Source organism: Vulpes vulpes, chromosome 11, assembly GCF_048418805.1.
Source record: "Vulpes vulpes isolate BD-2025 chromosome 11, VulVul3, whole genome shotgun sequence".
NCBI lineage: Eukaryota > Metazoa > Chordata > Mammalia > Carnivora > Canidae > Vulpes > Vulpes vulpes.
The window spans coordinates 84,889,571-84,913,077 of record NC_132790.1 but is presented as its reverse complement, the minus strand read 5'-3'; the positions used below and the strand labels follow the sequence as shown (position 1 = coordinate 84,913,077).

The 23,507-nt window shown below is 53.7% G+C and overlaps 1 protein-coding gene across 2 annotated transcripts in view; it reads left to right on the top strand.

The window, feature by feature from the left end:
• DZIP1L (DAZ interacting zinc finger protein 1 like) overlaps window positions 1-23,507 on the top strand; it is a 73,954-nt gene that overhangs the window by 31,295 nt on the left and 19,152 nt on the right. The window contains exons 8-20 of one of the 2 annotated variants that reach the window (XM_072726943.1): window positions 507-637; window positions 1,740-1,935; window positions 4,331-4,553; window positions 4,953-5,128; window positions 8,111-8,333; window positions 8,733-8,890; window positions 11,893-12,115; window positions 12,515-12,672; window positions 15,610-15,832; window positions 16,232-16,389; window positions 19,327-19,549; window positions 19,949-20,106; window positions 23,109-23,331. In XM_072726943.1, the coding sequence (XP_072583044.1) occupies window positions 507-637; window positions 1,740-1,935; window positions 4,331-4,553; window positions 4,953-5,128; window positions 8,111-8,333; window positions 8,733-8,890; window positions 11,893-12,115; window positions 12,515-12,672; window positions 15,610-15,832; window positions 16,232-16,389; window positions 19,327-19,549; window positions 19,949-20,106; window positions 23,109-23,331 (2,473 nt within the window). The remainder of the gene's footprint in view (window positions 1-506; window positions 638-1,739; window positions 1,936-4,330; window positions 4,554-4,952; window positions 5,129-8,110; window positions 8,334-8,732; window positions 8,891-11,892; window positions 12,116-12,514; window positions 12,673-15,609; window positions 15,833-16,231; window positions 16,390-19,326; window positions 19,550-19,948; window positions 20,107-23,108; window positions 23,332-23,507) is intronic. The other variant, XR_011995281.1, reaches the window with a different exon arrangement.

The window sequence follows — 23,507 nt, the reverse complement described above, 5'->3', positions numbered from 1 at the left end:
CACAAGGGGAAAATTGTTTTTCCTTTTTTCTTTTGTATCTGTGAGAGGGTGGATGCTAACTAAACTTACTGTGATAATAATCTCAGAATATATTTAAGTCATTACGTTGTACACCTGAAACCTACACACTGCTGTATGTCAATTATGTCTCAATAAAACTGGGCAGTGGGAAGGATGGAGCTTGAGAATGAGCTGCCAGGACTCAAGATCAAGTCAGAAGCCCAAAAGTTCTGAGTTAACCGGGGCAGAACTGAGCCCAGATCTTGGAGGTCCAGACTGGCAGGGGCTGGGAATCCTGCAGGTGTGTAGGCAGTCAGAAGTAGTGGTATCCAGCCGCAGAAACACCCCAGCTTCTGAGATGGACACTCAGGTGGGGTCAGTGGCCCTGGGCTCGCTGGCCAGAGACTGGGGTCATGGGCTAGTGAGGGACAGGCAGGTGCAGTGGGGCTTTGGGAATGGAGATTTTGGGCATCCAGGCTGACCTTGGTGATTGTTGTGTGCTGCAGATCTGAAGAACTCCCGAGGTGACCAGCAGAAGGTGCTGGCATCTCTGAGGCCAAAGCCCACCCTGCTGAAGTTCAGGTCAATGGTGGAGAAAACCCTGGAAAAGAAGCTGGAAAGCATGGGGATACCGAAAGTAAGCCCCAGGGCCACTGTTTGTAAGGGCTGCTACCTACCGTTTAGATACACAGTGTTCTTAACCTGACAAATGCTTGATTGCTCTTAACAGTGTAGGCCATCATATTTGTTCCATTTGGGGCACCTTTCTTGTCCGGGAATATAAACCCACACAGCTTTTCCTCATCTCATGGCAGCACTTGGCCTCTCTTCTCTGTTTCCGGTGGTTTCTTGGGTTGTCACCCTGCGCCCTGACCTCTCTGTGCTCTCCACTCATTGGCTGCTTTCTTCTGTGCCTGTTTCTGACAGAGGGGATTTAATTGGCTCAGTCTACCCCCTGGAAGGGTCCCCTGGGTGGAGTGTCCGTCATCAGTGGCACACGTGGCCACTCATCAAGTGCCTGTGGGTGAGGCAGACACTGAAAGTTACATCCGGTACAAATTGGTATTTGGATGCCATTGTTTCCCCATGCTTGGGTTTAACCAGAGCGTGCATTTTATCATTAAACACACTGATGAAATATATTATTAAATGGAAACGTCAATATTTGACTGCTTTCAACTACCATTCCATCCAACTTTGGCCCTGTGATCCCTGTGATCAGATTGGATTAAAACATTTCTTTCTAACCTTGAATGAATCCTCTTGGGCTCTGGGTGGATGCCAAAAACCCAGGCAACTTCCACTGGTCTCAGAAAGTTACTCGGCTTTTGTTTCTTGCAGTTGATTTTTCAAATGTTCTCAGCCATGGAGAATAACATGCATAGCACAGCGATAGTGTCTGAGGTACAAAAAGGAGCAAGCTGTGGTCTCCTTGCTCAGATGCAGTCGGGTGGTGGAAAGGCGGCTCCATCTAAGCTCTGTGAGCCGTGATGTCACTGGAGTTGCATGTAGTCCCTTTGCATCATCCTGCCATGCATGTTTTGATGAGGTTCCCAGACCCTAAAGCACCACACTTACTACAGTCCACCCTGCTCTGATGCTCACACCCTGTTCTCTCCCAGAAAGCACCCGGTGCTGATCACAGTGCCTCCTAGGCCAACAGCAGATATGAGAGGCTTAGGCTCTCCCTTAGAAAACAGGGGCTTTTGTCTCCAAAAGGGAACTTCTGTCTTTTTTAGAATAAAAAGGGAATCTCCATTAAAACTCTCCAGTACCTCGAGCCCCTCCTGAGATACCAGCGGCTGCAGAAGACACAGGAATGTTCTGAATTTCTGAGTCTGAGGGTAAAGTTTGACAAAGAAGTCACGAGCAGAGCGAAGAAAATACAGAAAAAAGAGAGGACCCTGAGATTCCAGCTGGACACCAAGGCTCCAGGTGAGCTGGTGAGAGGGCTTGCTTGGGGGCTGTGACCAGGAGGACCCAGGCTTGTTTGCACACAAGGAGGGTGGACTCCCTGCCCCAGCAGGGCATTGCTGTAAAGGGTCACCCGGGGAAGGTGGAGGAGAGCCAGAGGTAGAGCCTGTGGTCAGTCCTGAGCTTGCTGCCCCATTCAGCAGCTTAGCTCTGTGCTGCTTTACTTGCTTTGACCACAAGTTAAATTTCCCTCCAACAGAGAATAGCCCACTTAGTTTGTGGCTCTGAAGCGGGGCATTCAGCAGCTTAGCTCTGTGCTGGGAGGAGCCCCAAGGCCTGAGAGAGCTGGGGCTGCAGGTAGAGGCAGATGCTGATCAGATGAAAAGTGTGCTAGGGAGCATGCTAGGGGAGGGTGTGAGAGGCTGGGTGAGTTCTGCCCACCAAAACATCCTCAGAGCTTGGGCCTGGTTTCCTAGGCCAGATCACAGCCACTGCTTTGTCCCTGGGCATTGTGACAAGGAAAGGCCCAGTTGGTTCTTGTGGCTGAGGATCCTCTAGTCTCTATCCTCAAGGAACTGAGAAAGCAAGGGAGCTTGTGTTCCTAGGATGAGAGTCCTCCCCCCATTTCTAGCGGATTCCCAGATCCACCAGGCTGCTGAAATTGGGGGCTTTAGGGAGGGCTTCAGGGGTCTGAAGCTCTTCATGCAGGACGATGCTCCAGCTCCTTCCCCTCCTATGTGGCCAGAGGGACACACTGATTCTCTGATCTCCTCATATCCAGGGAGACGCAAACTGAACTCTCCATGCTAAGGAATTTTCGAGACTGTAGACCAAGATCTCTGGGGATATGAGAGATGATTTTAGTTGGTACAGGGACCACTCACTTTAAAATCTACTCAGGCTGATCTGTGCCAAGCCTTGCCACCTCAGCTGGGAAACCAGAGGGGACTAGGAGGTGTGATGAGGCCAAGCACAGGGGCAGGGTGGGGCGGGGTGGAAGCTTAGGGGAGAGAGGAGATGGGGAGACAAGGAGGAGGAACAAAGGCATCCTATGAGGACAGGCTTCCCAAAGAGGAAGGGTGCCTTGTTCCTCCAGGTGTCCCTCCCATCCAGCCCTTGCTCCTGTGGTCAGAAAGCCTGGAGTGAGAGCTACCACCTGGGCTGTGTCCACTTCCCGGGTCCTGGGGCCCTACCTTCTACAGGGTGGGTCCTGGAGGTGTGAGATGAGTGCCGTGTGTTCACAGGATTTTCTAGATTTCTCTTTCCAGCCTATGCCCACATGGTCCTTTCCAAGGTCCCGAAAGTGTTGTGTGAATGGGCACCTCTGATCTCTGCTTAGATAGTGTTGCTTTTGTTCTGGGCCAAAGCTGTGGAATGAGACCCGCCCATGAGTGGCAAGAGTCCTAGATTTGGGGTGGCCCATGACCTGGGTTTGCACCTACCCCTTCCTTCCATGGAACTGTGGGTGTCGATTGAGTGTCTGGATCTCTCACAGCCTCGGGCGAGGAAGGAGAAGGACACTCTCCTAAGGGCTCTGGGCTCGGTGGGTGCTGTAGTCTGTGTGCAGTAGTTAGCTGTCGTTACTTTGCCTCAGCCAGTTGGTCTGCTTTCCCCTTCCCTCTGGCCTGCCCGTCCTAGGAGATCCACTTCTGTGTCAATGCATTATCTGAGAGCAGTGTATTCCAGATGCTTTCTATCTTGAACCACAGTCAGAAACAGGTTTTACCCAGTGACAGCCCACGCACGTGTGTTTCACAGGAACACTGGAACAGTACTTACTTGCCCTGATCCCCTGCAACGCACGTTTCTTTCCATAAAAAAAAAAAAAAAAAAAAAAAGCTGATCCTGGACCCCTCTGCCTCCCATCATGCCGTACTGGGACTTGATGCAATTCAGAAAAAGGAGGGCCTGCGGGCCTGCCTTTAGCACTCCTGCCACCCACAAGTTTGGAGGGACTTGGTGGTCTGGATGCCCATGTGGTCGTGTGGCAACCTCTGGTGGCAGCATGGCCTTCCTGCAGGTAGCCTGCACTCCGCTGGCTGCAGGCCAGGTGGGTAGAGAGGATAGGTGCTGTTGGTGAGGCCAGCCCCTCGGTCGGCACTGGGAGGGCTCAGCTGCGGACCAGCTAGGCCCCTCTTCAGACCTGCCGACTCCTGTGGGACTCCTGGAGTGATGACATGACTCTGGAACACCAGCTTCTCTCCTGGTCTCTCTTGGAGGATTGTGGGTGGGTCCCAAGCCCGAGGCTGGCAGGCGGCAGGATGCCTGGGGGTGGGGGCAATGATTATATTGGCTGTGGTTATTACGGTACAGAGTGATAGAGTGACTTGTCCATTTCTAGCATTCTGGAACCTCCCTTCAGGATCAAGGGCCCACATGGTCATGCCCTGGAACTTTTTTCTATCTGTGTTTCTAGTACAAAGGCAGCGGGGCCCAAAGGTCATCAAAGAGGCCCAGCCAAAGCCAAAGGCCAAGACCCTTCCTGTGGCATTGCCATTCTCGGTGGCAGAGGTACCCATGGAAATTCGTCAGAGACTCAAAGGCCATGGCCCTGGCCTGGCTCGGGTACCTGCCCCTATTCCACATCAGAGAGCACACGGACACTTTGACTCCCCTGCTTCCCTGAGGCGTGGGCTAAGGTGAGTCCCACACTCTGCACTCGCAGCCTCAGGCAGCCCTGCTCCAGAGACAGGTGAGGGACCGAGACAGAAGTGAACATGACGGGCCTCACGTGGGGTCCATCCCAAGCTCTCAAGAAGAGACGGAGTCCTTGTCTCTCAGCCAGGACAAACCTACCCTTTCCTTCCCCATCTCTTCCTTGAGCCTTAGTTACTGGTCGGGAAGGGTTCGGTCCTCATCTTCTAACAGCGTTGCTGGTGTGGCTGCTGTACTCCAGGGTGACTCTTGGCTGTCACCTGTGCCCAAAGAAGGAGCAGGGCTGGCTGAAGGGGCAAACCAAACCCACTTGCAAGTGGCAAGGTATGGCTTTTAAAGTTTTTCTGGTCCATATTGCCTTCATTTCTTCCCCTCTGTGACAGTACGTCCCCATTCAGTTTGGAAGAGGACTCAGAGCAGCAGACATTGCTCCAGCCCAAACAAGGTCCTTTCAGGAAGAGGCCCCAGTCACGGGCTGACCGGGAATGCTCTGACATTGAGACTTTGGAGGAGAGTCTCCAACCCCCTGACAAGAGCTCAGGTGGGCTGGCTTCCTCAGGTGAGTGAGCTGAGCTCTCCAGCTCAGATTTCTCTAGTTCTGGAAATACCCTATAATATTCTTTGCGTTTTCTGATTTGGCAACTCATTGTGACTTGGAGAGAATGACCTTTTGTCCCAGTAGACATTCTCCTGAGATTGCAGAGATATCAGAGGAAAGAATCTGAGTGAGGTTTATTTTGCCCCTTGTTTTGTCACATGGAATCCACCAGAACCAGAGCTTTGGAGAAGTACTGATAGCAACCAGGTGGGACGATAGGGTGGCAGGGTGTTGGAAGCAGGAGTCAGGAGTCCTCTGATACAGTCTGAGCTCTGTCGTTTGCTACCTGCTTGTGCTTGAGTGAGGGGTTTTGGTTCCTTTGCTGTAAAATGAGGTGTCAGGAGAAGACAATTAATCAGGGGTGAGGAACACAACGCCTGGCACAAAGTAGCCCTTAACGAACAATTCTTTCTTTCTTGAAAAGATTTTACTTATTTATTTGAGAGAGGGGTCACGGGTGTGTGAATGAGTGAGCAGAGAAAGGGGCAGGGGAAGAGGAAGAGAGAATCTCAAGCAGACTCCTTGCTGAGCACAGAGTCCGACTCGGGACTCGATCTCACAATCCTGAGTTCATGACCTGAGCCAAAATCAAGAGTCGGATGCTGAACTAACTGAGCCTCCCAGGTGTCCTTTAACAAGCAGTTCTTGAACGAATCGATGAACCTAGGGCTGTTGTAGCACCAGACGTCTGCTCAGACCCTCTGACATTTGAATCTTATGAGGTGGTGGTTGGCGCCCTGCTCCTGGGCGTTCCTGAGGTCTGGATATCACCATAGTTTAGCAGGTTGCCAGGAGTCTATCGATAATCTATGTCCCTGCTTAGGCCCCCTTCCTTATTTTATTTTTTTTAAGATTGATTTATTTATTCATGAGAGACACACAGAGAGAGAGAGGCAGAGACACAGACAGAGAGAGGAGCAGGCTCCATGCAGGGAGCCCGATGCAGGACTTGATCCCGGGTGTCCAGGATCATGCCCTGGGCTGAAGGCGGTGCTAAACCGCTGAGCCACCTGGGCTGCCCACCCCCTTTCCCGCATAGAGTTTGCAGAAACCCCTCTGGCCCTCGGTCCCTCTGTGATGATTTCTGTTTACAACATTTCTTTTCTTCTCAGTGAAGATGTTGAAGGAGGCTGTATTTGCTTGTTGGTCTTGCTTTTCACATCCCAGCTGAGTGGAGGTCCACCTCTGCCACCCAGCGAGAGGGAAGCACGGCTTCCTAAGCCTCTGTGCGCAGCCACGTGGTTAGGTGCAGCTATATGTGTAGGATGGTCGCAGCGTCTTTTCATTGGTACACATTGTACATTGTTCTATGTTTCAGTAGGGTCAGGGAACCTGGTGGCTGAAGTAGCCCTGTGCCCCCAGTCGCCCATGTTGATGGGAAGTGGGGACTGCAGTGCTGGCCTCCTTCCCCACACGTCTGACCAGAGGACCAGGGCAGCGGTGTCTGCTGCTTGGATCCAAGTCTGGCCTGGGGCGGGTGCTGGGAGGGGAGGCCTGTTAGAAGGGTGCAGCCACTTCCTAGGCAGTTCCTGTCACCCACCTCCTCCCTGGTGGCCTTGTTCTCTGCCCAGGGCTGGGCAGCAAGAAGGCAGAGCCCAGACCTGCTGGTGCCAGGTCTGGGTGAGGAGCAGGACAAGGCAAGAACCTTAGGGTGGTCAGGTGGAGAGAGCCCTCGCTGGGGGCTGGCTCTCAGGGCTGGGGAAGGTGAACACGTGGCCATGGTTGTGAGAACAGCTGTGTGGTGGCATGGATGGCCTCAGAAGCAGGACAAGGCAAGAACATTTTCTTGATCTCTCTTTCCAGCCCATGCCCACATGCTCCTTTCCTAGGTGCCATAAGTGTTGTGTGAATGGGCACCTCTGATCTCTGCTTAGATAGTGTTGCTTTTGTTCTGGGCCAAAGCTGTGGAATGAGACCCGCCCATGAGTGGCAAGAGTCCTAGATTTGGGGTGGCCCATGACCTGGGTTTGCACCTACCCCTTCCTTCCGTGGTCTGTGGGTGTCGGTTGAGTGCCTGGATCTCTCACAGCCTCGGGCGAGGAAGGAGAAGGACACTCTCCTAAGGGCTCTGGGCTCGGTGGGTGCTGTAGTCTGTGTGCAGTAGTTAGCTGTCGTTACTTTGCCTCAGCCAGTTGGTCTGCTTTCCCTTCCCTCTGGCCTGCCTGTCCTAGGAGGTCCACTTCTGTGTCAATGCATTATCTGAGAGCAGTGTATTCCAGATGCTTTCTATCTTGAACCACAGTCAGAAACACGTTTTACCCAGTGACAGCCCACACACGTGCGTTTCACGGGAACAGTGGAACAGTACTTACTTACCCTGATCCCCTGCAACGCACGTCTCTTTCCATAAAAAGAAAGAAAAAAAAGCTGATCCTGGATCCCCCTGCCTCCCATCCTGCCCTAATGGGACTTGATGCAATTCAGAAAAAGGAGGGTCTGCGGGCCTGCCTTTAGCACTCCTGCCACCCGCAAGTTTGGGGGACTTGGTGGTCTGGATGCCCATGTGGTCGTGTGGCAACCTTTGGTGGCAGCATGGCCTTCCTGCAGGTGGCCTGCACTCTGCTGGCTGCAGGCCAGGTGGGTAGAGAGGATAGGTGCTGTTGGTGAGGCCAGCCCCTCGGTCGGCACTGGGAGGGCTCAGCTGCGGACCAGCTGGGCCCCTCTTCAGACCTGCCAACTCCTGTGGGACTCCTGGAGTGATGACATGATCCTGGAACACTAGCTTTTCTCCTGGTCTTCTTGGGGGACTGGGGGGTGGGTCCCAAACCCGAGTCTGGCAGGCGGCAGGATGCCTGGGGGTGGGGGCAATGATTATATTGGCTGTGGTTATTACGGTACAGATTGATAGAGTGACTTGTCCTTTTTTAGTATTCTGGAGCCTCCCTTCATGCTCGAGGGCCCACATGGTCATGCCCTGGAACTTTTTTCTATCTGTGTTTCTAGTACAAAGGCAGCGGGGCCCAAAGGTCATCAAAGAGGCCCAGCCAAAGCCAAAGGCCAAGGACCTTCCTGTGGCATTGCCATCCTCGGTGGCAGAGGTACCCATGGAAACTCGTCAGAGCCTCAAAGGCCATGGCCCTGGCCTGGCTCGGGTACCTGCCCCTATTCCACATCAGAGAGCACACGGACACTTCGACTCCCCTGCGTCCCTGAGGCGTGGGCTAAGGTGAGTCCCACACTCTGCACTCGCAGCCTCAGGCAGCCCTGCTCCAGAGACAGGTGAGGGACCGAGACAGAAGTGAACATGACGGGCCTCACGTGGGGTCCATCCCAAGCTCTCAAGAAGAGACGGAGTCCTTGTCTCTCAGCCAGGAGAAACCTACCCTTTCCTTCCCCATCTCTTCCTTGAGCCTTAGTTACTGGTCGGGAAGGGTTCGGTCCTCATCTTCTAACAGCGTTGCTGGTGTGGCTGCTGTACTCCAGGGTGACTCTTGGCTGTCACCTGTGCCCAAAGAAGGAGCAGGGCTGGCTGACGGGGCAAACCAAACCCACTTGCAAGTGGCAAGGTATGGCTTTTAAAGTTTTTCTGGTCCATATAGCCTTCATTTCTTCCCCTCTGTGACAGTAAGTCCCCATTCAGTTTGGAAGAGGACTCAGAGCAGCAGACATTGCTCCAGCCCAAACAAGGTCCTTTCAGGAAGAGGCCCCAGTCACGGGCTGACCGGGAATGCTCTGACATTGAGACTTTGGAGGAGAGTTCCCAACCCCCTGACAAGAGCTCAGGTAGGCTGGCTTCCTCAGGTGAGTGAGCTGAGCTCTCCAGCTCAGATTTCTCTAGTTCTGGAAATACCCTATAATATTCTTTGCGTTTTCTGATTTGGCAACTCATTGTGACTTGGAGAGAATGACCTTTTGTCCCAGTAGACATTTTCCTGGGATTGCAGAGATATCAGAAGAAAGAATCTGAGTGAGGTTTATTTTGCCCCTTGTTTTGTCACATGGAATCCACCAGAACCAGAGCTTTGGAGAAGTACTGATAGCAACCAGGTGGGACGATAGGGTGGCAGGGTGTTGGAAGCAGGAGTCAGGAGTCCTCTGATACAGTCTGAGCTCTGTCGTTTGCTACCTGCTTGTGCTTGAGTGAGGGGTTTTGGTTCCTTTGCTGTAAAATGAGGTGTCAGGACAAGACAATTAATCAGGGGTGAGGAACACAACACCTGGCACAAAGTAGCCCTTAACGAACAATTCTTTCTTTCTTGAAAAGATTTTACTTATTTATTTGAGAGAGGGGTCACGGGTGTGTGAATGAGTGAGCAGAGAAAGGGGCAGGGGAAGAGGAAGAGAGAATCTCAAGCAGACTCCTTGCTGAGCACAGAGTCCAACTCGGGACTCGATCTCACAATCCTGAGTTCATGACCTGAGCCAAAATCAAGAGTCGGATGCTGAACTAACTGAGCCTCCCAGGTGTCCTTTAACAAGCAGTTCTTGAACGAATCGATGAACCTAGGGCTGTTGTAGCACTAGACGTCTGCTCAGACCCTCTGACATTTGAATCTTATGAGGTGGTGGTTGGCGCCCTGCTCCTGGGCGTTCCTGAGGTCTGGATATCACCATAGTTTAGCAGGTTGCCAGGAGTCTATCGATAATCTATGTCCCTGCTTAGGCCCCCTTCCTTATTTTATTTTTTTTAAGATTGATTTATTTATTCATGAGAGACACAGAGAGAGAGAGAGGCAGAGACACAGGCAGAGAGAGGAGCAGACTCCATGCAGGGAGCCCGATGCAGGACTTGATCCCGGGTGTCCAGGATCATGCCCTGGGCTGAAGGCGGCGCTAAACCGCTGAGCCACCTGGGCTGCCCACCCCCTTTCCCGCATAGAGTTTGCAGAAACCCCTCTGGCCCTCGGTCCCTCTGTGATGATTTCTATTTACAACATTTCTTTTCTTCTCAGTGAAGATGTTGAAGGAGGCTGTATTTGCTTGTTGGTCTTGCTTTTCACATCCCAGCTGAGTGGAGGTCCACCTCTGCCACCCAGCGAGAGGGAAGCACGGCTTCCTAAGCCTCTGTGCGCAGCCATGTGGTTAGGTGCAGCTATATGTGTAGGATGGTCGCAGCGTCTTTTCATTGGTACACGTTGTACATGGCTCTGTGTTTCACTAGGGCCAGGGAACCTGGTGGCTGAAGTAGCCCTGTGCCCACAGTCGCCCATGTTGATGGGAAGTGGGGACTGCAGTGCTGGCCTCCTTCCCCACACGTCTGACCAGAAGACCAGGGCAGCGGTGGCTGCTGCTTGGATCCAAGTCTGGCCTGGGGCGGGTGCTGGGAGGGGAGGCCTGTTAGAAGGGTGCAGCCACTTCCTAGGCAGTTCCTGTCACCCACCTCCTCCCTGGTGGCCTTGTTCTCTGCCCAGGGCTGGGCAGCAAGAAGGCAGAGCCCAGACCTCTGGTGCCAGGTCTGGGTGAGGAGCAGGACAAGGCAAGAACTTTTCGGTGGTCAGGTGGAGAGAGCCCTCGCGGGGGACTGGCTCTCGGGGCTGGGGAAGGTGAACACGTGGCCATGGTTGTGAGAACAGCTGTGTGGTGGCATGGGTGGCCTCGGCAGCAGGACAAGGCAAGAACATTTTCTTGATCTCTCTTTCCAGCCCATGCCCACATGCTCCTTTCCTAGGTCCCATAAGTGTTGTGTGAATGGGCACCTCTGATCTCTGCTTAGATAGTGTTGCTTTTGTTCTGGGCCAAAGCTGTGGAATGAGACCCGCTCATGAGTGGCAAGAGTCCTAGATTTGGGGTGGCCCATGACCTGGGTTTGCACCTACCCCTTCCTTCCGTGGAACTGTGGGTGTCGATTGAGTGCCTGGATCTCTCACAGCCTCGGGCGAGGAAGGAGAAGGACACTCTCCTAAGGGCTCTGGGCTCGGTGGGTGCTGTAGTCTGTGTGCAGTAGTTAGCTGTCGTTACTTTGCCTCAGCCAGTTGGTCTGCTTTCCCCTTCCCTCTGGCCTGCCCGTCCTAGGAGGTCCACTTCTGTGTCAATGCATTATCTGAGAGCAGTGTATTCCAGATGCTTTCTATCTTGAACCACAGTCAGAAACACGTTTTACCCAGTGACAGCCCACACACGTGCGTTTCACGGGAACAGTGGAACAGTACTTACTTACCCTGATCCCCTGCAACGCACGTCTCTTTCCATAAAAAGAAAGAAAAAAAAGCTGATCCTGGATCCCCCTGCCTCCCATCCTGCCCTAATGGGACTTGATGCAATTCAGAAAAAGGAGGGTCTGCGGGCCTGCCTTTAGCACTCCTGCCACCCGCAAGTTTGGGGGGACTTGGTGGTCTGGATGCCCATGTGGTCGTGTGGCAACCTCTGGTGGCAGCATGGCCTTCCTGCAGGTGGCCTGCACTCTGCTGGCTGCAGGCCAGGTGGGTAGAGAGGATAGGTGCTGTTGGTGAGGCCAGCCCCTCGGTCGGCACTGGGAGGGCTCAGCTGCGGACCAGCTGGGCCCCTCTTCAGACCTGCCAACTCCTGTGGGACTCCTGGAGTGATGACATGATCCTGGAACACTAGCTTTTCTCCTGGTCTTCTTGGGGGACTGGGGGGTGGGTCCCAAACCCGAGTCTGGCAGGCGGCAGGATGCCTGGGGGTGGGGGCAATGATTATATTGGCTGTGGTTATTACGGTACAGATTGATAGAGTGACTTGTCCTTTTTTAGTATTCTGGAGCCTCCCTTCATGCTCGAGGGCCCACATGGTCATGCCCTGGAACTTTTTTCTATCTGTGTTTCTAGTACAAAGGCAGCGGGGCCCAAAGGTCATCAAAGAGGCCCAGCCAAAGCCAAAGGCCAAGGACCTTCCTGTGGCATTGCCATCCTCGGTGGCAGAGGTACCCATGGAAACTCGTCAGAGCCTCAAAGGCCATGGCCCTGGCCTGGCTCGGGTACCTGCCCCTATTCCACATCAGAGAGCACACGGACACTTCGACTCCCCTGCGTCCCTGAGGCGTGGGCTAAGGTGAGTCCCACACTCTGCACTCGCAGCCTCAGGCAGCCCTGCTCCAGAGACAGGTGAGGGACCGAGACAGAAGTGAACATGAGGGGCCTCAGGTGGGGTCCATCCCAAGCTCTCATCAAGAGACGGAGTCCTTGTCTCTCAGCCAGGACAAACCTACCCTTTCCTTCCCCATCTCTTCCTTGAGCCTTAGTTACCTGTCGGGAAGGGTTTGGTCCTCATCTTCTAACAGCGTTGCTGGTGTGGCTGCTGTACTCCAGGGTGACTCATGGCTGTCACCTGTGCCCAAAGAAGGAGCAGGGCTGGCTGACGGGGCAAACCAAACCCACTTGCAAGTGGCAAGGTATGGCTTGTAAAGTTTTTCTGGTCCATATAGCCTTCATTTCTTCCCCTCTGTGACAGTAAGTCCCCATTCAGTTTGGAAGAGGACTCAGAGCAGCAGACATTGCTCCAGCCCAAACAAGGTCCTTTCAGGAAGAGGCCCCAGTCACGGGCTGACCGGGAATGCTCTGACATTGAGACTTTGGAGGAGAGTTCCCAACCCCCTGACAAGAGCTCAGGTAGGCTGGCTTCCTCAGGTGAGTGAGCTGAGCTCTCCAGCTCAGATTTCTCTAGTTCTGGAAATACCCTATAATATTCTTTGCGTTTTCTGATTTGGCAACTCATTGTGACTTGGAGAGAATGACCTTTTGTCCCAGTAGACATTTTCCTGGGATTGCAGAGATATCAGAAGAAAGAATCTGAGTGAGGTTTATTTTGCCCCTTGTTTTGTCACATGGAATCCACCAGAACCAGAGCTTTGGAGAAGTACTGATAGCAACCAGGTGGGACGATAGGGTGGCAGGGTGTTGGAAGCAGGAGTCAGGAGTCCTCTGATACAGTCTGAGCTCTGTCGTTTGCTACCTGCTTGTGCTTGAGTGAGGGGTTTTGGTTCCTTTGCTGTAAAATGAGGTGTCAGGACAAGACAATTAATCAGGGGTGAGGAACACAACGCCTGGCACAAAGTAGCCCTTAACGAACAATTCTTTCTTTCTTGAAAAGATTTTACTTATTGATTTGAGAGAGGGGTCACGGGTGTGTGAATGAGTGAGCAGAGAAAGGGGCAGGGGAAGAGGAAGAGAGAATCTCAAGCAGACTCCTTGCTGAGCACAGAGTCCGACTCGGGACTCGATCTCACAATCCTGAGTTCATGACCTGAGCCAAAATCAAGAGTCGGATGCTGAACTAACTGAGCCTCCCAGGTGTCCTTTAACAAGCAGTTCTTGAACGAATCGATGAACCTACGGCTGTTGTAGCACCAGACGTCTGCTCAGACCCTCTGACATTTGAATCTTATGAGGTGGTGGTTGGCGCCCTGCTCCCTGGGCGTTCCTGAGGTCTGGGTATCACCATAGTTTAGCAGGATGCCAGGAGTCTATCGATAATCTATGTCCCTGCTTAGGCCCCCTTCCTTATTTTATTTTTTTTAAGATTGATTTATTTATTCATGAGAGACACAGAGAGAGAGAGAGGCAGAGACACAGGCAGAGAGAGGAGCAGGCTCCATGCAGGGAGCCCCATGCAGGACTGGATCCTGGGTGTCCAGGGTCACGCCCTGGGCTGAAGGTGGCGCTAAACCGCTGAGCCCCCCGGGCTGCCCACCCCCTTTCCCGCATAGAGTTTGCAGAAACCCCTCTGGCCCTCGGTCCCTCTGTGATGATTTCTATTTACAACATTTCTTTTCTTCTCAGTGAAGATGTTGAAGGAGGCTGTATTTGCTTGTTGGTCTTGCTTTTCACATCCCAGCTGAGTGGAGGTCCACCTCTGCCACCCAGCGAGAGGGAAGCACGGCTTCCTAAGCCTCTGTGCGCAGCCACGTGGTTAGGTGCAGCTATATGCGTAGGATGGTCGCAGCGTCTTTTCATTGGTACACGTTGTACATGGCTCTGTGTTTCACTAGCACTGCAGTGCTGCCCTCCTTCCCCACACGTCTGACCAGAAGACCAGGGCAGCGGTGGCTGCTGCTTGGATCCAAGTCTGGCCTGGGGCGGGTGCTGGGAGGGGAGGCCTGTTAGAAGGGTGCAGCCACTTCCTAAGCAGTTCCTGTCACCCACCTCCTCCCTGGTGGCCTTGTTCTCTGCCCAGGGCTGGGCAGCAAGAAGGCAGAGCCCAGACCTGCTGGTGCCAGGTCTGGGTGAGGAGCAGGATAAGACAAGAACCTTAGGGTGGTCAGGTGGAGAGAGCCCTCGCTGGGGGCTGGCTCTCAGGGCTGGGGACGGTGAACACGTGGCCATGGTTGTGAGAACAGCTGTGTGGTGGCATGGGTGGCCTCGGCAGCAGGACAAGGCAAGAACATTTTCTTGATCTCTCTTTCCTGCCCATGCCCACATGCTCCTTTCCTAGGTGCCATAAGTGTTGTGTGAATGGGTACCTCTGATCTCTGCCTAGATAGTGTTGCTTTTGTTCTGGCCCAAAGCTGTGGAATGAGACCCGCCCAAGAGTGGCAAGAGTCCTAGATTTGGGGTGGCCCATGACCTGGGTTTGCACCTACCCCTTCCTTCCGTGGAACTGTGTGTGTCGATTGAGTGCCTGGATCTCTCACAGCCTCGGGCGAGGAAGGAGAAGGACACTCTCCTAAGGGCTCTGGGCTCGGTGGGTGCTGTAGTCTGTGTGCAGTAGTTAGCTGTCGTTACTTTGCCTCAGCCAGTTGGTCTGCTTTCCCCTTCCCTCTGGCCTGCCCGTCCTAGGAGGTCCACTTCTGTGTCAATGCATTATCTGAGAGCAGTGTATTCCAGATGCTTTCTATCTTGAACCACAGTCAGAAACACGTTTTACCCAGTGACAGCCCACACACGTGCGTTTCACGGGAACAGTGGAACAGTACTTACTTACCCTGATCCCCTGCATCGCACGTCTCTTTCCATAAAAAGAAAGAAAAAAAAGCTGATCCTGGATCCCCCTGCCTCCCATCCTGCCCTAATGGGACTTGATGCAATTCAGAAAAAGGAGGGCCTGCGGGCCTGCCTTTAGCACTCCTGCCACCTGCAAGTTTGGGGGGACTTGGTGGTCTCTATGCCCATGTGGTCGTGTGGCAACCTTTGGTGGCAGCATGGCCTTCCTGCAGGTGGCCTGCACTCTGCTGGCTGCAGGCCAGGTGGGTAGAGAGGATAGGTGCTGTTGGTGAGGCCAGCCCCTCGGTCGGCACTGGGAGGGCTCAGCTGCGGACCAGCTGGGCCCCTCTTCAGACCTGCCAACTCCTGTGGGACTCCTGGAGTGATGACATGACTCTGGAACACCAGCTTCTCTCCTGGTCTCTCTTGGAGGACTGGGGGTGGGTCCCAAGCCCGACTGACAGGCGGCAGGATGCCTGGGGGTGGGGGCAATGATTATATTGGCTGTGGTTATTACGGTACAGAGTGATAGAGTGACTTGTCCATTTCTAGCATTCTGGAACTTCCCTTCAGGCTCAAGGGCCCACATGGTCATGCCCTGGAACTTTTTTCTATCTGTGTTTCTAGTACAAAGGCAGCGGGGCCCAAAGGTCATCAAAGAGGCCCAGGCAAAGCCAAAGCCCAGGACCCTTCCTGTGGCATTGCCATCCTCGGTGGCGGAGGTACCCATGGAAACTCGTCAGAGCCTCAAAGGCCATGGCCCCGGCCTGGCTCGGGTACCTGCCCCTATTCCACATCAGAGAGCACATGGACACTTCGACTCCCCTGCGTCCCTGAGGCGTGGGCTAAGGTGAGTCCCACACTCTGCACTCGCAGCCTCAGGTAGCCCCGCTCCAGAGACAGGTGAGGGTCCGAGACAGAAGTGAACATGAGGGGCCTCAGGTGGGGTCCATCCCAAGCTCTCATCAAGAGACGGAGTCCTTGTCTCTCAGCCAGGACAAACCTACCCTTTCCTTCCCCATCTCTTCCTTGAGCCTTAGTTACTGGTCGGGAAGGGTTCGGTCCTCATCTTCTAACAGCGTTGCTGGTGTGGCTGCTGTACTCCAGGGTGACTCTTGGCTGTCACCTGTGCCCAAAGAAGGAGCAGGGCTGGCTGACGGGGCAAACCAAACCCACTTGCAAGTGGCAAGGTATGGCTTGTAAAGTTTTTCTGGTCCATATAGCCTTCATTTCTTCCCCTCTGTGACAGTAAGTCCCCATTCAGTTTGGAAGAGGACTCAGAGCAGCAGACATTGCTCCAGCCCAAACAAGGTCCTTTCAGGAAGAGGCCCCAGTCACGGGCTGACCGGGAATGCTCTGACATTGAGACTTTGGAGGAGAGTTCCCAACCCCCTGACAAGAGCTCAGGTAGGCTGGCTTCCTCAGGTGAGTGAGCTGAGCTCTCCAGCTCAGATTTCTCTAGTTCTGGAAATACCCTATAATATTCTTTGCGTTTTCTGATTTGGCAACTCATTGTGACTTGGAGAGAATGACCTTTTGTCCCAGTAGACATTTTCCTGGGATTGCAGAGATATCAGAAGAAAGAATCTGAGTGAGGTTTATTTTGCCCCTTGTTTTGTCACATGGAATCCACCAGAACCAGAGCTTTGGAGAAGTACTGATAGCAACCAGGTGGGATGATAGGGTGGCAGGGTGTTGGAAGCAGGAGTCAGGAGTCCTCTGATACAGTCTGAGCTCTGTCGTTTGCTACCTGCTTGTGCTTGAGTGAGGGGTTTTGGTTCCTTTGCTGTAAAATGAGGTGTCAGGACAAGACAATTAATCAGGGGTGAGGAACACAACGCCTGGCACAAAGTAGCCCTTAACGAACAATTCTTTCTTTCTTGAAAAGATTTTACTTATTTATTTGAGAGAGGGGTCACGGGTGTGTGAATGAGTGAGCAGAGAAAGGGGCAGGGGAAGAGGAAGAGAGAATCTCAAGCAGACTCCTTGCTGAGCACAGAGTCCGACTCGGGACTCGATCTCACAATCCTGAGTTCATGACCTGAGCCAAAATCAAGAGTCGGATGCTGAACTAACTGAGCCTCCCAGGTGTCCTTTAACAAGCAGTTCTTGAACGAATCGATGAACCTAGGGCTGTTGTAGCACCAGACGTCTGCTCAGACCCTCTGACATTTGAATCTTATGAGGTGGTGGTTGGCGCCCTGCTCCCTGGGCGTTCCTGAGGTCTGGGTATCACCATAGTTTAGCAGGATGCCAGGAGTCTATCGATAATCTATGTCCCTGCTTAGGCCCCCTTCCTTATTTTATTTTTTTTAAGATTGATTTATTTATTCATGAGAGACACAGAGAGAGACAGAGGCAGAGACACAGGCAGAGAGAGGAGCAGGCTCCATGCAGGGAGCCCGATGAAAGACTGGATCCTGGGTGTCCAGGGTCACGCCCTCGGCTGAAGGCGGCACTAAACCGCTGAGCCCCCCGGGCTGCCCGCCGCCTTTCCCGCATAGAGTTTGCAGAAACCCCTCTGGCCCTCGGTCCCTCTGTGATGATTTCTATTTACAACATTTCTTTTCTTCTCAGTGAAGATGTTGAAGGAGGCTGTATTTGCTTGTTGGTCTTGCTTTTCACATCCCAGCTGAGTGGAGGTCCACCTCTGCCACCCAGCGAGAGGGAAGCACGGCTTCCTAAGCCTCTGTGCGCAGCCACGTGGTTAGGTGCAGCTATATGCGTAGGATGGTCGCAGCGTCTTTTCATTGGTACACGTTGTACATGGCTCTGTGTTTCACTAGCACTGTGCTGCCCTCCTTCCCCACACGTCTGACCAGAAGACCAGGGCAGCGGTGGCTGCTGCTTGGATCCAAGTCTGGCCTGGGGCGGGTGCTGGGAGGGGAGGCCTGTTAGAAGGGTGCAGCCACTTCCTAGGCAGTTCCTGTCACCCACCTCCTCCCTGGTGGCCTTGTTCTCTGCCCAGGGCTGGGCAGCAAGAAGGCAGAGCCCAGACCTGCTGGTGCCAGGTCTGGGTGAGGAGCAGGACAAGGCAAGAACTTTTCGGTGGTCAGGTGGAGAGAGCCCTCGCGGGGGACTGGCTCTCGGGGCTGGGGAAGGTGAACACGTGGCCATGGTTGTGAGAACAGCTGTGTGGTGGCATGGGTGGCCTCGGCAGCAGGACAAGGCAAGAACATTTTCTTGATCTCTCTTTCCAGCCCATGCCCACATGCTCCTTTCCTAGGTCCCATAAGTTTTGTGTGAATGGGCACCTCTGATCTCTGCTTAGATAGTGTTGCTTTTGTTCTGGGCCAAAGCTGTGGAATGAGACCCGCTCATGAGTGGCAAGAGTCCTAGATTTGGGGTGGCCCATGACCTGGGTTTGCACCTACCCCTTCCTTCCGTGGAACTGTGGGTGTCGATTGAGTGCCTGGATCTCTCACAGCCTCGGGCGAGGAAGGAGAAGGACACTCTCCTAAGGGCTCTGGGCTCGGTGGGTGCTGTAGTCTGTGTGCAGTAGTTAGCTGTCGTTACTTTGCCTCAGCCAGTTGGTCTGCTTTCCCCTTCCCTCTGGCCTGCCCGTCCTAGGAGGTCCACTTCTGTGTCAATGCATTATCTGAGAGCAGTGTATTCCAGATGCTTTCTATCTTGAACCACAGTCAGAAACACGTTTTACCCAGTGACAGCCCACACACGTGCGTTTCACGGGAACAGTGGAACAGTACTTACTTACCCTGATCCCCTGCAACGCACGTCTCTTTCCATAAAAAGAAAGAAAAAAAAGCTGATCCTGGATCCCCCTGCCTCCCATCCTGCCCTAATGGGACTTGATGCAATTCAGAAAAAGGAGGGTCTGCGGGCCTGCCTTTAGCACTCCTGCCACCCGCAAGTTTGGGGGGGACTTGGTGGTCTGGATGCCCATGTGGTCGTGTGGCAACCTCTGGTGGCAGCATGGCCTTCCTGCAGGTGGCCTGCACTCTGCTGGCTGCAGGCCAGGTGGGTAGAGAGGATAGGTGCTGTTGGTGAGGCCAGCCCCTCGGTCGGCACTGGGAGGGCTCAGCTGCGGACCAGCTGGGCCCCTCTTCAGACCTGCCAACTCCTGTGGGACTCCTGGAGTGATGACATGATCCTGGAACACTAGCTTTTCTCCTGGTCTTCTTGGGGGACTGGGGGGTGGGTCCCAAACCCGAGTCTGGCAGGCGGCAGGATGCCTGGGGGTGGGGGCAATGATTATATTGGCTCTGGTTATTACGGTACAGAGTGATAGAGTGACTTGTCCTTTTTTAGTATTCTGGAGCCTCCCTTCATGCTCGAGGGCCCACATGGTCATGCCCTGGAACTTTTTTCTATCTGTGTTTCTAGTACAAAGGCAGCGGGGCCCAAAGGTCATCAAAGAGGCCCAGCCAAAGCCAAAGGCCAAGGACCTTCCTGTGGCATTGCCATCCTCGGTGGCAGAGGTACCCATGGAAACTCATCAGAGCCTCAAAGGCCATGGCCCTGGCCTGGCTCGGGTACCTGCCCCTATTCCACATCAGAGAGCACATGGACACTTCGACTCCCCTGCGTCCCTGAGGCGTGGGCTAAGGTGAGTCCCACACTCTGCACTCGCAGCCTCAGGCAGCCCCACTCCAGAGACAGGTGAGGGACCGAGACAGAAGTGAACATGAGGGGCCTCAGGTGGGGTCCATCCCAAGCTCTCAAGAAGAGACGGAGTCCTTGTCTCTCAGCCAGGACAAACCTACCCTTTCCTTCCCCATCTCTTCCTTGAGCCTTAGTTACTGGTCGGGAAGGGTTCGGTCCTCATCTTCTAACAGCGTTGCTGGTGTGGCTGCTGTACTCCAGGGTGACTCTTGGCTGTCACCTGTGCCCAAAGAAGGAGCAGGGCTGGCTGACGGGGCAAACCAAACCCACTTGCAAGTGGCAAGGTATGGCTTTTAAAGTTTTTCTGGTCCATATAGCCTTCATTTCTTCCCCTCTGTGACAGTAAGTCCCCATTCAGTTTGGAAGAGGACTCAGAGCAGCAGACATTGCTCCAGCCCAAACAAGGTCCTTTCAGGAAGAGGCCCCAGTCACGGGCTGACCGGGAATGCTCTGACATTGAGACTTTGGAGGAGAGTTCCCAACCCCCTGACAAGAGCTCAGGTAGGCTGGCTTCCTCAGGTGAGTGAGCTGAGCTCTCCAGCTCAGATTTCTCTAGTTCTGGAAATACCCTATAATATTCTTTGCGTTTTCTGATTTGGCAACTCATTGTGACTTGGAGAGAATGACCTTTTGTCCCAGTAGACATTTTCCTGGGATTGCAGAGATATCAGAAGAAAGAATCTGAGTGAGGTTTATTTTGCCCCTTGTTTTGTCACATGGAATCCACCAGAACCAGAGCTTTGGAGAAGTACTGATAGCAACCAGGTGGGACGATAGGGTGGCAGGGTGTTGGAAGCAGGAGTCAGGAGTCCTCTGATACAGTCTGAGCTCTGTCGTTTGTTCCTGCTTGTGCTTGAGTGAGGGGTTTTGGTTCCTTTGCTGTAAAATGAGGTGTCAGGACAAGACAATTAATCAGGGGTGAGGAACACAACGCCTGGCACAAAGTAGCCCTTAACAAACAATTCTTTCTTTCTTGAAAAGATTTTACTTATTTATTTGAGAGAGGGGTCACGGGTGTGTGAATGAGTGAGCAGAGAAAGGGGCAGGGGAAGAGGAAGAGAGAATCTCAAGCAGACTCCTTGCTGAGCACAGAGTCCGACTCGGGACTCGATCTCACAATCCTGAGTTCATGACCTGAGCCAAAATCAAGAGTCGGATGCTGAACTAACTGAGCCTCCCAGGTGTCCTTTAACAAGCAGTTCTTGAACGAATCGATGAACCTAGGGCTGTTGTAGCACCAGACGTCTGCTCAGACCCTCTGACATTTGAATCTTATGAGGTGGTGGTTGGCGCCCTGCTCCCTGGGCGTTCCTGAGGTCTGGGTATCACCACAGTTTAGCAGGATGCCAGGAGTCTATCGATAATCTATGTCCCTGCTTAGGCCCCCTTCCTTATTTTATTTTTTTTAAGATTGATTTATTTATTCATGAGAGACACAGAGAGAGACAGAGGCAGAGACACAGGCAGAGAGAGGAGCAGGCTCCATGCAGGGAGCCCGATGCAGGACTGGATCCTGGGTGTCCAGGGTCACGCCCTGGGCTGAAGGCGGCGCTAAACCGCTGAGCCCCCCGGGCTGCCCGCCGCCTTTCCCGCATAGAGTTTGCAGAAACCCCTCTGGCCCTCGGTCCCTCTGTGATGATTTCTATTTACAACATTTCTTTTCTTCTCAGTGAAGATGTTGAAGGAGGCTGTATTTGCTTGTTGGTCTTGCTTTTCACATCCCAGCTGAGTGGAGGTCCACCTCTGCCACCCAGCGAGAGGGAAGCACGGCTTCCTAAGCCTCTGTGCGCAGCCACGTGGTTAGGTGCAGCTATATGCGTAGGATGGTCGCAGCGTCTTTTCATTGGTACACGTTGTACATGGCTCTGTGTTTCAGTAGGGTCAGGGAACCTAGTGGCTGAAGTAGCCCTGTGCCCCCAGTAGCCCATGTTGATGGGAAGTGGGGACTGCAGTGCTGGCCTCCTTCCCCACACGTCTGACCAGAAGACCAGGGCAGCGATGGCTGCTGCTTGGATCCAAGTCTGGCCTGGGGCGGGTGCTGGGAGGGGAGGCCTGTTAGAAGGGTGCAGCCACTTCCTAGGCAGTTCCTGTCACCCACCTCCTCCCTGGTGGCCTTGTTCTCTGCCCAGGGCTGGGCAGCAAGAAGGCAGAGCCCAGACCTCTGGTGCCAGGTCTGGGTGAGGAGCAGGACAAGGCAAGAACTTTTCGGTGGTCAGGTGGAGAGAGCCCTCGCTGGGGACTGGCTCTCGGGGCTGGGGAAGGTGAACACGTGGCCATGGTTGTGAGAACAGCTGTGTGGTGGCATGGGTGGCCTCGGCAGCAGGACAAGGCAAGAACATTTTCTTGATCTCTCTTTCCAGCCCATGCCCACATGCTCCTTTCCTAGGTCCCATAAGTGTTGTGTGAATGGGCACCTCTGATCTCTGCTTAGATAGTGTTGCTTTTGTTCTGGCCCAAAGCTGTGGAATGAGACCCGCCCAAGAGTGGCAAGAGTCCTAGATTTGGGGTGGCCCATGACCTGGGTTTGCACCTACCCCTTCCTTCCGTGGAACTGTGGGTGTCGATTGAGTGCCTGGATCTCTCACAGCCTCGGGCGAGGAAGGAGAAGGACACTCTCCTAAGGGCTCTGGGCTCGGTGGGTGCTGTAGTCTGTGTGCAGTAGTTAGCTGTCGTTACTTTGCCTCAGCCAGTTGGTCTGCTTTCCCCTTCCCTCTGGCCTGCCCGTCCTAGGAGGTCCACTTCTGTGTCAATGCATTATCTGAGAGCAGTGTATTCCAGATGCTTTCTATCTTGAACCACAGTCAGAAACACGTTTTACCCAGTGACAGCCCACACACGTGCGTTTCACGGGAACAGTGGAACAGTACTTACTTACCCTGATCCCCTGCAACGCACGTCTCTTTCCATAAAAAGAAAGAAAAAAAAGCTGATCCTGGATCCCCCTGCCTCCCATCCTGCCCTAATGGGACTTGATGCAATTCAGAAAAAGGAGGGTCTGCGGGCCTGCCTTTAGCACTCCTGCCACCCGCAAGTTTGGAGAGACTTGGTGGTCTGGATGCCCATGTGGTCGTGTGGCAACCTCTGGTGGCAGCATGGCCTTCCTGCAGGTGGCCTGCACTCCGCTGGCTGCAGGCCAGGTGGGTAGAGAGGATAGGTGCTGTTGGTGAGGCCAGCCCCTCGGTCGGCACTGGGAGGGCTCAGCTGCGGACCAGCTGGGCCCCTCTTCAGACCTGCCAACTCCTGTGGGACTCCTGGAGTGATGACATGACTCTGGAACACCATCTTCTCTCCTGGTCTCTCTTGGAGAACTGTGGGTGGGTCCCAAGCCCGAGTCTGGCAGGCGGCAGGATGCCTGGGGGTGGGGGCAATGATTATATTGGCTGTGGTTATTACGGTACAGAGTGATAGAGTGACTTGTCCATTTCTAGCATTCTGGAACCTCCCTTCTGGCTCGAGCGCCCACATGGTCATGCCCTGGAACTTTTTTCTATCTCTGTTTCTAGTACAAAGGCAGTGGGGCCCAAAGGTCATCAAAGAGGCCCAGGCAAAGCCAAAGCCCAGGACCCTTCCTGTGGCATTGCCATCCTCGGTGGCAGAGGTACCCATGGAAACTCGTCAGAGCCTCAAAGGCCATGGCCCTGGCCTGGCTCGGGTACCTGCCCCTATTCCACATCAGAGAGCACACGGACACTTCGACTCCCCTGCGTCCCTGAGGCGTGGGCTAAGGTGAGTCCCACACTCTGCACTCGCAGCCTCAGGCAGCCCTGCTCCAGATACAGGCGAGGGACCGAGATAGAAGTGAACATGAGGGGCCTCAGATGGGGTCCATTCCAAGCTCTCATGACGAGACCGAGTACTTGGCTCTCAGCCATGACAAACCTACCCTTTCCTTCCCCATCTCT